The following is a 15,779-nucleotide window of genomic DNA, read 5'->3' on the forward strand; positions in this document are numbered from 1 at the left end:
ATAAGCCACTATATTTCTAAGATACATGCATATTCAAGAACATATTAAACACATTAGAGTGGCTGCATATTAAAGAGGGAATAGACATTAGACATGAATAGAAAAATAAAATAAAGTAATGGTAGACCTTTCCATGGATCAGTGTTTTAATTGAATTGAGGAATGAGGGTAATTTAGTTCTTTAAGTTGATAAAAGTTTGAAAGTAATTCTGACTCTGTAACTACTGCGAGGGTAAGCTGTATGTAGTCTATTACTACACTTATCTCAGCCTTGATTTGGCTGATCTCTGTGACAAGGCAGATATTTGTATTTTTCCTTATTCCTTTCAACACTTGCGCATCTGTCAACAAGGACTCTATACTAGAGTTATTCTGAGGGTTTATTATTTTTGGTAACCAAGGGGTTTGGATTTTATTTATTTATTTATTCATTTAATCCTCACCCAAGGATATGTTTTTCTTGATTTTAGAGAGAGAGCTAGACATCGATACTGATGTGAGAGAGAAACATCAATTGGTTGCCTCCTGTACACACCCCTACTGTGGATCCAACCAGCACCTTGGGTATGTGCCCCAGCTGGGAGTTGAACCCTCAACCTTTTGGTGTACAGGACGATGCTTCAGCCATCTGAGCCACACTGGCCAGGATGGGACTTAAATTTTAATGGTGACATGTGGATTGCAGATAGACCTTGGACCTAAATGGGGTAGGAGTTTGAAACTGAGGTGCTTGCATGAATTCAGGACTCTCCAGAGAAAAGGTGGAATAGAAAAAAATGTCTCTTACCAGCATTAGTTGACAATATGAGAAACTGCCTCACCTGGCCTTTGAGTTGGAGGAAAAAGTCTTCAAGTTGTTTTAAGTTTGAATGTACATAGCTGCTCTTAGGGGACATACTTTCAGCCTAGTCTACACAGATTCCCATAGATAAAAACCCTGCTTAGAATGAATTTACAACCCCAAATTTCTTAATCACCTGTGGAATTTGATCTATCCTGAGCCAATATTAGAAGTAAAAACAGCAAAGGACATGATACTGTATATAGAGAACCTTAAAAAGTATACCAAAAAACTACTGGAACTGATAAATGAATTCAGTAAAGTAGCAGGATTCAAAATAAATATCCAGAAATCAGTTGCTTTTTTTAAATACACCAATAATAAATTATCAGAAAGGAAAGCTAAGAAAACAATTCTATTTACAGTTGAATCAAGAAAATTAAAAGACCTGGGAATAAATTTAACCAAGGAAGTAAATGAAAGAACTGTACTTGGAAAATTATAAGACACTGAAGAGAGAGACTGAAGAAGACATAGGTAAATGGGAGCATATACTGTATTCATGGATAGGAAGAATTAACATCATGAAATTTCCATACTACCAAAAGTGATCTATAGTTTTAACATAATTCCTATCAAGATACCAATGGTGTACTTCACAGAACTAGAACAAATATTCAAAAAGTTTATATGGAACCATAGTCACAGCAATCTTGAGACAGAAGAAATTTGAAGAAAGCATGCTACCTGATATCAAACTATACTACAAGGCCATAGTAGTCAAAAGAGCATAGTACTGGCATAAAACAAGACACAGATCAATGGAATAGAATCAAGAGCCCAGAAACAAACCCACACCTATACAGTCAATTGATATTTGACAAAGGAGGTAAGAACATACAGTGGTGTAAAGACAGACTTCAATAAATGGTGTTGGGAAAATTGGACAGATACTTGCCCCCCCCAAAAAAATAACCTTTTTACACCATACACAAGAATAAACTCAAAATGGATTAGGGACTTAAATGTAAGGCGCAATACCATAAAAATCCTAGGAGAAAATATAGGCAGTAAAATGTTAGATATTTCTTTTAGAAATGTTCTTTTCTGATATATTTCCTCTGACAAGGGAGACAAAAGGGAAAAAAAACAAATGGGACTACATCAAACTAAAATGTTTCTGCATAGCTAAGAAATCCATCAACAAAATGAGGCCCGGCTGGTGTTGCTCACTGGTTGAGCGTCAACCCTTGCACCCAGAGGTCGCCGGTTTGATTACCGGTCAGGGCACATGCCCAGGTTGTGGGCCAGATCCCCAGTGGAGGGCATGCAGGAGGCGGCCATTCAGTGTTCTTTCTCATCAATGTTTCTATCTCTCTCTCCCTGTCCCTTTCTCTCTCTCTCAAATCAATAAAGAAAAAAAAAATTTAAAAATAAAGAATTAAAAAAAAAAACCAGAATGAAAAGACAGCCCACTGAATGGGAAAAATATCTGCCATTGATACATCTGATAAGAGGTTAATACCCAAAATTTATAAAGAAAAATACCAAAAAACCCCACAAAAAAACAAAACAATAGACATATAGGAAGATGCTTAACACACTAATCATCAGGGAAATGCAAATTAAAAGCACAATAAGATCTCTGGCCAGTGTGGGTCAGCAGTTGGAGTGTCAGCCTAACGACCAAAGGGTTGAGGGTTGGGGGAGGTGGTAGAGAGTAAAGGTGAGATAAATGGTGATGGAAGGTGACTTGACTTTGGGTGTAAACACACAATACAACATGCAGATGATGTATTATAGAATTGTACATCTGAACCCTATATGTAATTTTATTAATCAGTGTCATCCCAATAAATTCAAGACTCCAAGGTTGTTAATCTTTCCATGATTGGCGGGGGCGGGGGGGGGAGGGGAGAGGTAGTTCTCGGGTAAGGAGAATGGACAGCATTCCTGAAGTAAACTCCTAGGGCGTACAGTCCCCCAGCCAAGTTAGATGAGCTTTCTTTAATCAGAACAAAGCAATCATGATTAACAGAGCAAGGATGTTCAACAACTATGGCTAGCACCCTACTGTGATTAGTTCTCTATTATTCTATTCTCTCCCACTCCTTTCAATAAGATGAAGAAATATAAGCTGGATAAAATGATAATTAGATTTCTTCATAACTGTAAAATGACTTTTCTCAAAGGATGGTGTTTAATGATGTATGTTAACTTATATACAAGTTTCTAGCAGTATCTTGTCTCTCTCTAACCTTGACTCTTCCTTGTTAAGTATTTATATTAATGACTTGGTTGAAAAAAAAATATGGGAGAGGAGCACATAACATGCATGTTAATAAGAAATTCAGCAATCCAAAAGATCTTTAAAGAGCAAAATAATGGACTAAGTCAAGCAGAATAAAATATAAAAGGATGACTGTAAAAAATCTTTAGTTTTGTAACCCTCTCTTTCTCCAACAAAGAGTTAGCAAAACCCAAAACGAAACAAAACCATGAAAACCAAAATAAGCAAAAACAATAATCTACTTAAGTAATCCTTTAATATGTGTATAGTGGCTGTCACCCCCCGCCCCCCCAAAAAACCTTTAATACTTTATGCAATCTTAAGTTTTTTAAGAATTGCCTGGAAATAAGGATGAAGTAATTAGATCACACCTAAAATATTGAGTTCTGGGTACAACGATTTAAGAGACATTGGCACATATAAACATGCTTAGATTCAAAGCATCTGACACCATGGCATGTTAAGGAACACTTGAAGGTTAGCGTGGAAAATAAATGTTCTTTGGAGTATGTGATAGTCTACATGTATCTAAATGGCTGTTATGTGAAACAGAATGTGGCCTAAGGGGTCATATTGGGCCAATGGATAAAACTACAAAAATTTTTTTTTTTTTTTTTTTTTTTTTACTTCTAGAAAAGAGATCTTTTCTACTACAGTTGTTAAAAGCAGAGTGTGGGCATCCTCTAGAAAGGAACCATGTACCTGTTTTTCACTGGAGGTATTAAAATACTAGAGAAGCCTGCTTAAAAGGGATATTGTATGAAGAGATTCTAGTTTTATTTTTTATTAATTAATTAAGTTTTGAAGATATTTCTCCTTTTTCCTCTCTAGACACCCTCCTCCAACCCCATCCTTGCCCCCAGCATTGTTGTCTATGTCCATTGGTTACACATACATGCATATAAGTTCTTTGATTTATCTTTTCCCTCCCCCCACCCCCCTCCTCTGAGGTTTGTCAGTCTTAACTGGACTTCTTTCTATGTGAAGAGATTCAGGTTTTAAATGAGAGATTTAATCAGGTGACCTTAAGGGTCCTTCCAATGTGGAAATTCTCTGTGGTTCTAACGGTTTTCATATTTAAGGCTTAGTTGATCTGTTCTGATACCAGGAAGTATTACTCTGATGTGTTGTCTTAGAGGGGTCAAGATAGAGCTAGGTTGGCTGACTGCTTTATTGGATTTGCAGAGATCAAGAGTATTAATATTTACACTGGGGATACATAGCTTATTACAGTATACACTATGTATGGCCAATTTGTATCTTTTTTGTCTGGCATAAATTTTCAAGGGAAAGTAGGTGGAGATGATGTTGACATTGGTTTTTAAGATATAAATGTGCAGCTTTTTTTTTGGTAAACAAAGTACCAATAAACTGTGTACTGCAAAATGGCCTTTTAGATATTTCTCTGAGCTCCAGCTTTTTATCAGGTATGAGGCTTCAAATAGAGCTCTGTGCACTCTGTTGAAATAACATTTTTTAAAGATTTACTTGTTATCTTTGGATAAATACTCAGAAGTACAATTTCTGGGTCATATGGTATATCTATTTTTAATTTTTTGAGGAGTCCCCATACTGTTTCCATAGGAGCTGAACCAGTTTCCTTCCTGCAAACAGTGCACAAAGGATCCCTTTTCTCACATCCTTGTCAGCGTATTATTGACCTTTTAATAATAGCCATTCTGACTCATGTGAGGTGGTATCTCATTGTGATTTTGATTTACATTTCCCTGTTGATTAGTGATGTTGAGCATCTTTTCATATGTCTGTTGGCCATCTATGTATTCTTTGGAGAAGTGTTTCCAGAACTGTGTTTATTGCAGCATTATATACAATAGCCAAGATATGGAAACAACTTAGATGTCCATTGATAGATGAATGGATAAAGATGTGAGATACACACACACACACACACACACACACTGGAATATTACACAGAAATAAAAAGGAATGAAATCTTGCCATTTTTGACATGGATGAATCTAGAAGGTATTATGCTAAGTGAAATAAATCAAGCAGAGAAAAGACAAATATCAGCCCTGGCCAGTTTGGCTCAGCAGTTAAGAGCGTCAGCCTGCGGACCAAAGAGTCCTGGGTTCAATTCCGGCCAAGAGCAAATACCTTCATTGTGGTTTGTCCCTGGCCTCAGTTGGGGTCGTGTGGGTGGCAACCAATCAATGTGTCTCTTTCACATTGATGTTTCTTTCTTTCTCTCTCTCTCTCTCCCCCCCTCTCCCCCACTCTGGAGATAAATATAAAAATATCCTCAGGTGAGGATTAAAAAAAAAAAAGACAAATATCATGTGGTTTCACTTCTCTGTAGAATCTAAAACAAACAAACAAATAAAATAAAACAAAAACAGACACATAGAAACAGAGACCAAAGAGTTAGTTACCAGAAGGGATGGGGGAATGAGTGAAAAGGGATAGTGGAATATAGTCAGTAATATTGTGATAAGTTTACATGGTGACAGATGATTACTAGAATTAGTGGAATGATGACACTATCAAGTATAAAAATGTTGAAACACTATATTGCATTCCTAGAACTAATACAACCAATATAAGATTGTATACTAACTATACTTAAATAAAAAATAAATTAAAAAAAATAAAAGGTTTACTTGTGTATGTTATCAACAGCATGGCCCAGTGTCCTTTACTCAGCTTCCTTTCTGAATGGGAACAATGAGAAATGTGGTGGTAGGAAATTATACTTAGTTATTTTAGGCAAGTCATGTTGTTTGGGCTTTGATTTCCTCAGCTTTAAAATTCGGAGTTTAGATTATTTAATTTTTCTTTTTTAATCCTAGCCCGAGGATATGTTTATTGAATTTTTATTTTTATTTTTTTTTATCCTCACCTGAGGATATTTTTCCATATTTTGTACAGATAGAGCGAGAGGGAGAGAGAGGAAGAGAGAGAGAGAGAAACATCGATGTGAAGGGACACATCGAGTGGCTGCCACCCGCACGACCAACCAGGGCCGGGGACAAACTGCAACCGAGGTACGTGCCCTTAGCGGGAATCGAACCCAGTCTCTCCGGACCGCAGGCCGACGCTCTAACCGCTGAGCCAAACCGGCCAGGGCTGTTTATTGAATTTTTAGAGAGGATGGGAAAGAGGGAGAGGGGGAGAGAGAGAGAGTGAGAGAGAAGAACATTGATATAAGAGAGAAACATTGATCTGCTATCTTTCGTATGTACCCCAACTGGGGATCGAACCCACAGCCAAAGTATGTGCCCTGACCAGGAATTGAACTCACTACTTTTTTTGTGTTTATGGGACAATGCTCCAGCCAACTGAGCCACCTGGCCAGGGCTCATTATTTAATTTTTTTAAATGTTATGAAATATTGACAAATACAGGAAAAATTTAGAAAATAATGTAGTAGATACCACTCAGATTTAACTTATCTTATTGTTTGGCCACATTAGGTGATCTTTTAAAGGTCCTTTAAAAGAAAAGATTCTTTAAAAAGTCTTTTTCTAAACTAAATATTCAATAGAAGATTTGGTTTAAGTAGAAAATTTTGTTAGAATATCAGGTTTTTAGAACTGCGTGGGCTAGGAATAAAGATTTGGAAGCTGTCATGGAGGTGGTGGTTAAAGCCTTAAAATTGAGTTGGTTTCTCCAGAGGAAGTTGTATAAAATGAGTTGTGAAGAGGGGGAATCGACAGGGGATCCAGTGAAGAAAACTGAAAAGGTGTGGTCAGTGAATTAGGGAGTGAGTCATATTGGTAAAGTTATCAGAGGAATTATAGGAAACAAGTCATTATTTCCATGCAATAATTACTGCCTTTAGACAGATCTGTTTATTGATGTAAAAAATAATAAGATGAAGATAGGTTGAGATAATTAACAGTTTTATGATCAGAAGTGAGAGGCCAGCACAGCAAGGTAGCCACTTTTCTGTTTGTGTTTATTGAAAATATTGTTGAGAAAAGCCTTCTGTTTGTGTTGAATTTGGCATAACCTGTTTGCCACAGACCTTGGTGTTTGGTAAACTGGGTGGACACTGTTCCTCCGGCTCAGTTGATGGGAATAAATAAGGTCTTATTCCTCCTGCCAGGAATGGTGTTAGGGCGATGACTGTGCCTTGCTTGTCTCTGATGTGCTTTCCTGAGTATGTTTTTTGTGGTTTGAGAAATAAGGACCTCACACAAAATTATACTATGAATTTTGGTTCACTCCAAACCAAAGGATCAGTTTGGGATTCAGAGCAATTAATCTCGTAGTAGCTAAGTGGTTTTTGTGGTTGTTTTATCTCAGATCTCTGGACCAGCACATTTAAATTCTGCATTGCATGAAAGGCAACCTAGGGAAACTTAAAGACTTGTTATCTTGCACTTTAGAAAGGACCATTGGAGAACTCCATGGTAATCATGTTATTTAACTTTGCTTTGCATTGGATTTTAATTCTTGCTGTGAGGTTTTTAGGCACCCAAATTGGAAATTTTTAGTGTAACATTTCTTGAGTTCACTGGGCTTGACTTATTGCAGTTCTGCTATTTGTCAGTGAAACATATTTTTTAAAATCACTGCTAAATATTCTTTTCTGTTTCCTTGTTCCCAAGGAAAACTTTCAGTAGTCTATTATCTCGATACATGTCAAGTTTGTATTTCATATAGTATTCAGGGGAAGAACTCATTTAGCTCTTCTTGGATATCTTTCATTAGATGTTTGTAATTTTCAACAGATAGATCTTATATGTGTTTTGTTAGATTTCTACTTAAGTATTTAATTTTTTGGAATGATTATAAATGGTCGTAAATTTTGAAAATTGAAGTTTAATATTGGGTCACATTTAATTTTGGCCAGTTCACAAAATATCTACATTTTACTTATTTATTTTATTTTATTTTATTTTATTTTATTATTATTATTTTTATTTTTATCCTCACCTGAAGACATTTTTCCATTTTTTGTTCAGATAGAATGGGAGGGAGAGAGAGGAGGAGAGAGAGAGAGAGAGAGAGAAACATTGACGTGAAAGGGACACATCGAGTGGCTGCCACCCGCACAACCAACCAGGGCTGGGGACAAACTACAACCGAGGTACATGCCCTTAGCGGGAACTGAACCTGGGTCTTTCTGGACCGCAGGCCGATGCTCTAACCGCTGAGCCAAACCAGCCAGGACTATTTATTTTATTTTTAAAATTATAGTTTGCATTCAATATTATTTTGTATTCGTTTCAGATGTACAGCAGAGGGGTTAGACAATCATATGCTTTACAAAGTATTCCCCTTAATATTTCAAGTACTCATCTGGCACCATACATATTTATTAACAATATTATTTACTATGTTCCCTGTGCTGTACTTTACATCCCCATGAGTATTTTGTGACTTATCAATTTGTACTTTTTCAGTTGTTGTTAATCTTCACCAGATGATATTTTTCCATTGATATTTTTTAGATAGAGTGTGGAAGGGAGTTAGAGAGGGAGAGAGAGAGAGAGAGAGAAAAACATCAATGTGAGAGAGGCACATCGATTAGTTGCCTCCTGCATGACCCTGACTGGGGCTGGGGGTTGAACATGCAACCCAGACATGTGCCCTTGACCAGGAATTGAACCTGAGACCCTTTGATCTGCAGGCCGACACTCTAACAACTGAGCCAAACCAGTCAGCCAATTTGCACTTCTTATTCACTTCACCTTTTTGATCCAGTTCCCCTCCCCTCTGGCAACCATCAATCAGATTTGTTAGATAAAATAATAAAACAAACACTAAAAAAGGGTATCATGATGTGCAAAAGTTTTAAATTTTAACATTGTTGGATTTACCAGTATTTTTTTCTCTAAGATGTATCTTTTTTGTGTCTTAAAAAAAATCCTTTCATGCCTCGATGTCCTAAAAGGATTCTTTGTCTTTCATTTATCCCTTGTATACTCTCTTCCACTTCCACCAACCCCACTTCCCCCTGCAATCACCACACTGTCGTCTGTGTCTATGAGTTTTTTTGTGTTTTTTTGCTCAATTCCTCCTCTCCCCGATCTCTAGCTACCCCCTAACTAGAGCTATTTGCCTGCTCTCTATGAGTCTGTCTCTATTTTGCTTGTTAGTTTGGTTTGTTCATTAAATTCCACATATGAGTGAAATCATATGGTACTTGTCTATCTCTGACTGGCTTATTTCACCCCTATGTTCATTGCAGCCTTCTTTACAATAGCTAAGATTTGGAAACAGCCCAGGTGTCCATCATTAGATGAGTGGATAAAACAGCCATGGTACATTTACGCCATGGAATACTACTTGGCCATAAAAAGGACTAGAACATTATGCTAACTAAAAGTATTTTCTTATATTTTCTTTTAGAAGTTTTAAAGATCTGACTCTATTATATAAACCTTCAGTTCACCCAGAATTCATTTCTGTGTATGATATTAATTAGGGATTTTTGCCCTGCTCTTAGTATGATAGCTAGTTTTCTAAAAATTTATTCACTACTCTATCCTGTCATCACTGATTACAGTGTCACCGCTGTGGAACCCTATGTGTGGGTCTATAACTGAGTTCTGTTGCAGAGGTCTACTGGTTTATTCCTATACCACAATTACCATTCTTTCTAATTTTGCTTTAAAAAAATTCATGAATGTATTGACATAACATACACTACATATATTTAAAATGTACAATTTGGTAAGTTTTGACCAAAACTTACATGTTTGTAAAACCAAACCACAATCAAGATAATATTGTCCCCAAAGTTTTCTTGTACCTCTCTGTATTCCCTTTCTCCTGCCCCTCCCTCATATTTTCCACTACCCCTTTCTTCCTCCTTCATTGCCATGCAACCCTTTATCTGCTTTCTATTACTGTGATTAGTTTGCATTTTCTAGAATTTTACATATATGAAACCATACAGTATATACTCTTTTTATTTAGTTTTAAGGCGAGGAGTGTAGTACAGACTTAGTGGTTAAGATAATGGAGACAGAGCATTTAATCTTAAATTCCTGCCCATAACTTATATATAGCTATGAGATCTTAGGCTTGCTATCCTCTCCAAGCCCCAGTTTCCCAGGTTGCCATGGAAGAGTAGATTTTCCACAGGGAGAATTCGAGGGAAGAAAATAATGCTTAAAGATAGAATTGTGAGGATTTTTAATATAGTGTATATAAGGTTGGCAAGCATATGTCTGACCATATGCAGAAAAGTTCAGAAGTCAATGTAGAATGATGAAAAGGTTTAATATAGAAGTTAATATTTGTAAAATAAATATGACTAAAAACAAAGAAGATGATATGAGTCTGTGTGTGAAAGGATTGCTCAGGCTGGGAGAAAAACGAATGAAAACAGAATAGAGATAACAAGAAAGATAGGGAGATAGCTCAAAGGTTACCTTGTGGACAAAGGATAAATTTAGTAGGCATAGAAAAAAGAAAAGAATTGCTTCAGAAATATGATTTTTAGAATTTGAAAGTTCTTAGGTGGACCTTTCCAGAATATAATCTGGTTAACCATGTATTATTTATTAAAGTAGACTAAAGGAATATTAGACGTGAAAGAGTATTTATTAATAGAACTTGAGAAGAATTATAAGTGGACCAAAATTGGTTGTTTCCTCAATTTCTGGCTTGGTAGCATTTAAGTGGTTGGTAGAAATAGAGTTTAGCAGAGTGAAAGCTGGTTAATTTACACGTTTTCATTTTCAGTGTTGTTTGATATAATTTATGACTTAACCAGAACAGTCTCAAATGAGACTGGTCACCTAGGAAATTTTCTGTAATACTTACTGAGCAGTCAGTACCACTGTACACACAGTATTGGTTCTCAGATACCTTATAGTTTAGTTTTATAGTATTAGATCTTTTCTGAGAGTTTTGCTTTACTGTAAATGTGAATCATTACTCATAGTACCTGTTTTTTTATTGTGGGTTAATGTATACTCACACAACAAATAATACAGGACAAATTCGAGATTTAAGATGTTTTATAGAAATATATTTGATATCTTAGATTTGCACAGTGTGGTAGCCACAGCCATATGTGTTTATTGAGCACTCAAAATATGGTTAATCCTGGCCGGTTTGGCTCAGCGGTTAGAGCGTTGGCCTGCGGTCCCGAGAGACCCGGGTTCGGTTCCCACCAAGGGCACGTACCTCAGTTGCAATTTATCCCCGGCCCTGGTTGGGTTGTGTGGGTGGCAACTACTCGATGTGTCCCTTTCACATCGATGTTTCTCTCTCTCTCTCTCTCTCCCCCTCCCATTCTATCTGAACAAAATATCAAAAAATGTCCTCAGGTGAGGATAAAATATATATAAAAAAATATATGGCTAGTCTCAACTGAGATGTAATATAAATGTAAATTACAGTATGCCGTGGACTTTGAAGATTTAACATGAAGCAAAGAATGCAGAATAGCTCATTAATAGTTTTTTATATGGATTACATGTTTGAAATGACAACATTGTAGATATATTAAATTAAATGTATTACTGAAATTAAATTTGCCTGTTCCTTTTTTCCTTTTTAATGTAGCTGTTAGAAAATTTTAAATTTTATATGTGGTTTTCATATATGACTCATATTTCTGTTGAACAACACTATCTTAATGTGAAAGAAATCTACCTCCCATTTTTAATATAATCAAATGTGTAACTATTTGCTGAATTATAAATCCTCAGTGGAAAAGCAAAAACCAAAAAACAAAAAAAATTTGGTGTATGAGTATGGTTAATGAAATTTGCTGTGGATAGATTTAAAAATAAGTGCTATCATTAGAATTCTAGTTATTTTACAGTTACATCTAACAAAAGTTAAACTTCAGGGATGCCAGACTTCAGCTGATTAGTCTTGGGGTCTGAAAGTAGACCTTTGCTTTGCATTTTTTTTTTTTTTATCCTCACCCGAGGACATTTTTCCAGTTTTTGCATAGATAGAGTGGGAGGGAGAGAGAGAGAGAGGGAAACATCGATGTGAAAGGGACACATCAAGTGCTGCCACCCGCACGACCAAGCAGGGCCAGGGACAAACTGCAACCGAGGTACGCGCCCTTAGCGGGAACCGAACCCGGGTCTCTCTGGACCGCAGGCGGATGCTCTAACCGCTGAGCCAAACTGGCCAGGGCTGCTTTGCATTGTACAGATCTCTAATCGTATTAAAAGCATCATGTTCTAAAAGCATCATGGCTTATAGCTAGATTGTTATCTCATACAGCAAGTGTCATGCTTGATGATGCTTGTGGTTTGTTTCTAATATTAGATTTTCTAAAGCAGCGTAGCATCACTTGGGAACTTAGAAATTAGAAATACTAATTCTTGAGCCCCAAACCTGCTGAATTGGAAACTCTGATGGCTAGGACTAGCAATCTGTTTAGACCCTCCAAGTGATTCTAATGTAGATAAAATTTGAGAAACATAGTTCTAGATTATGCTACTTTTATGTAAGAAGTAGCCAACCTCTTTATAACAAGTCTCCATTTTGTCCCCTTGAGTCAGGTCTATTTGTCTTGCTATCATCTGATGGTAATTTAACTGATGTAAATTTTTTTTTCTTATAAAAGTGCTCACAGCCCTGGCCGGTTTGGCTCAGCGGTTAGAGCATCGGCCTGCGGTACAGAGAGACCCGGGTTCGGTTCCCGCTAAGGGCACGTACCTCGGTTGCAGTTTGTCCCCGGCCCTGGTTGGTCGTGCGGGTGGCAGCCACTCGATGTGTCCCTTCACGTCGATGTTTCTCTCTCTCTCTCCCTTCCTCTCTCTCCCTTCCACTCTATCTGTACAAAAAATGGAAAAATTGCCTCGGGTGAGGATAAAAAATAAAAATTAAAAAAAAAAAAAAAAAAAAAAAAAAGTGCTCACAAAATTTCAGGGTTAATTTCTAAATAGTAATAATTATGTTTAGAATGGTATTTTATTTGATTTTAATAAAAGTTTGCTCTATAAGTATAATTTAGGCAACTATACACATGTATTTGAAAGGAATTACATTTATCAATTTAAAAAACTCTTCCATTTTTAGGTGGATGCTCTGCGATTGCGTTTGGAAGAGAAGGAAACCATGCTGAATAAGAAAACAAAACAAATTCAGGATATGGCTGAGGAGAAGGGAACACAAGCTGGAGAGATACATGACCTCAAGGACATGCTGGATGTGAAGGAGCGGAAGGTTAATGTTCTTCAGAAGAAGGTAAGCTGCAGGTGTTCTGCGTTCATCTGGCATATATCATATATACACGCCACTGAGTTACACCTAAATGTTGGCAACATTTCTTTCTCATTCTTCTGTTTATATTTTTGTGGTTAGTAATTCAAACTGTTGTTGCAATAGGTAAATTGTTGAAACTACTCTGCAAATTCAATTTTTAAAAGTTTTAAGTAAACACTATTAGTATCTTCAGTAGTATATTGCATGCTATTATTTCTGAAAAGTGCCTTGTAAATTGCCAACATGTTTATGTTGACATTCTTCTACCGTATTGGAACTGTAATGACGTGAATTAGTATCATATATGCACTTGGGATTAATAATAGTATTACTTTGAATAGAAAACATACTACTGTAATTAACATATATTCTACATGTGTCAAGGAAAGAAAGAATTTCTTTTCTTTTTACCATAATCATTATTGGAAAAAGGCTAACTCTGGAATAAGTAAGAAAAGCACCATTAGCTTAATTAAAGTAGCAGTCCTAGTAGACACTGGTAGATATTATTCATCTACACTGAGGTGATAGATTAGAAATATTTGACATTGTCTTTGTTTATTTTTAACTTCTAACAATAGCCAAGGAATAAAACTCTATACTAAACCTAGAGTTCAGCTTTTCTTTTATGTATAGAGGACTGTGTCCTGTATTTGTCCTATATTATATTAGTTTGGTTTCCATTTGCTTTCTATAAGTAAACATAAAAATTTGATCACTCTAAATATATCTTGTTAATCGATGCTAATTTCTTTAAAATTTTTAAGCATACATAGTTTGTCCCCCTAAAATGTGTTTAAGGTGTCTGCATATTCTATTACATTTTGAAAATGAAATGTATTTTAATAAACATTGGCTTTATAATTATTCAATTATATATACATTTTTTGGGACACCCTATATATAGACTGGGGCAAAAGTAATTTTACATTTATTCGTGTGGAAAATAATACAATTAATAAATAACAATACAAGAATAAACTATGTTACATGTATTCATAACTGTAGACCTACTTTTGCCCAAACGTGTGTGTGTGTGTGTGTGTGTGTGTGTGTGTGTGTCCTTTTCACCCTTTACTCACAGCTGCTTGCTTCCCCTTACCTATTTCTTATATATTCTTCTAGAAACAGTCTACATATACACAGGCAAATATATATCAAATATATATATTCTCTCCTTTTTTATGTTTACCTGTTTCTGTTTTCTTCCTGATACATTTTATGCATAATATATACAGAGCAAAAATGTTGCTTTTAATACAGATGTTACCATTCTTTTTTTTTTTATCCTCACCCGAGGACATTTTTGCATTCATCTTCAGACAGAGTGAGAGGGAGAGAAGGAGGAAGAGAGAGAGAGAAACATCAATGTGAGAGAGACACATTGAGTGGTTGCCACCCACACAACCCCAACCGGGACCGTGGACAAACCACAACTGAGGTATGTGCCCTTAGCAGGAATAGAACCCGGGTCTCTCTGGACTGCAAGCTGACATTCCAACCACTGAGCCAAACAGGCCAGGGCCAGATAATACCATTCTTAATTGCCTGTTCCTTTCCCTTTTTTCTGTTATATTTTGAAACTCCTTCCAAGGATTTCCTCGCCATTACTGATACCACTCTATGGATGTACTAGAATGTATTGAACAAGATTTCTACTGGTAAAAATTTAGTTTGCTTAAAATTTCTGCTTTTACCAAAAATGATGCTACAGTTAACAAGTACTGTACATAATTAGTTTATACATATGTGAAGTATATTTGGAGGTAAATTCCTTGAAGTAAAATTGCTGGGTGAAAAGGCTATGCATTTGTAATTTTGCCAAATACAAGTATATAAGTTACAACCTAAAAGTTGTTTGGAAGTAGCAAGTCTTATTTTTAACCAGGTAAACATTTTTAGTGTTTCACTGTGACTGAGGTTAGAAGTTAGAATTTAAACTTACTATCCTGAAATAATCATAGTTTCCAAAAACAGAATGGCAATACTTATGCTAGCCACTTTACACCTATAATCTTGTTTAATCCTTCCATTTGTTTGGCAGTGGCTTTACATATTGATTGCTCTATCTTAAATTTTTAGACAGAAGAAATATATTTTACATGTGACTCAGTATACACATTCATCTGTGTCCACATATGTTCTAGATTGTTAAAGGCTATTGCTAAAACGTTCACGAAATAGACTTGACTCTAACTTCATGAAAATGCTCTGAACTGTCTTCTTCCATTTCTTAGAGATGAAAAATGTTAGTCTTGACTCATTAACTAATTTCAGTACTCACTAATGAAGCACTTTTACACCTTGGCATCCTATCCCCTATGCTTCCTATTCCTACCACCAAAACCAAAACAAATTCAGAACAAACTTCATATAATTCGTACAAATTTGTTTAGCTTTTAAGAAGTGATAGCTTCAGATTTTGACACAATGTTGGTCTTCAAAATTCAACTTTTACCATTACATCACTTCCCCACTGGGAGTATTAGATGGTAATAAGCATTAAAACATTTTTTAAAATTAATTTTTTAATGTATTTATTTTTTATTGAGA

The 15,779-nt window shown here is 35.9% G+C and overlaps 1 protein-coding gene across 1 annotated transcript in view; it reads left to right on the plus strand.

The window, feature by feature from the left end:
* Positions 1-15,779, plus strand: part of ERC1 (ELKS/RAB6-interacting/CAST family member 1) — a 489,747-nt gene that overhangs the window by 102,460 nt on the left and 371,508 nt on the right. The window contains exon 8 of the mRNA XM_036251762.1: positions 13,041-13,208. Within this exon, the coding sequence (XP_036107655.1) occupies positions 13,041-13,208 (168 nt within the window). The remainder of the gene's footprint in view (positions 1-13,040; positions 13,209-15,779) is intronic.

The sequence above is a fragment of the Molossus molossus genome, unplaced genomic scaffold (assembly GCF_014108415.1).
Source record: "Molossus molossus isolate mMolMol1 unplaced genomic scaffold, mMolMol1.p scaffold_m16_p_10, whole genome shotgun sequence".
Lineage (NCBI taxonomy): Eukaryota > Metazoa > Chordata > Mammalia > Chiroptera > Molossidae > Molossus > Molossus molossus.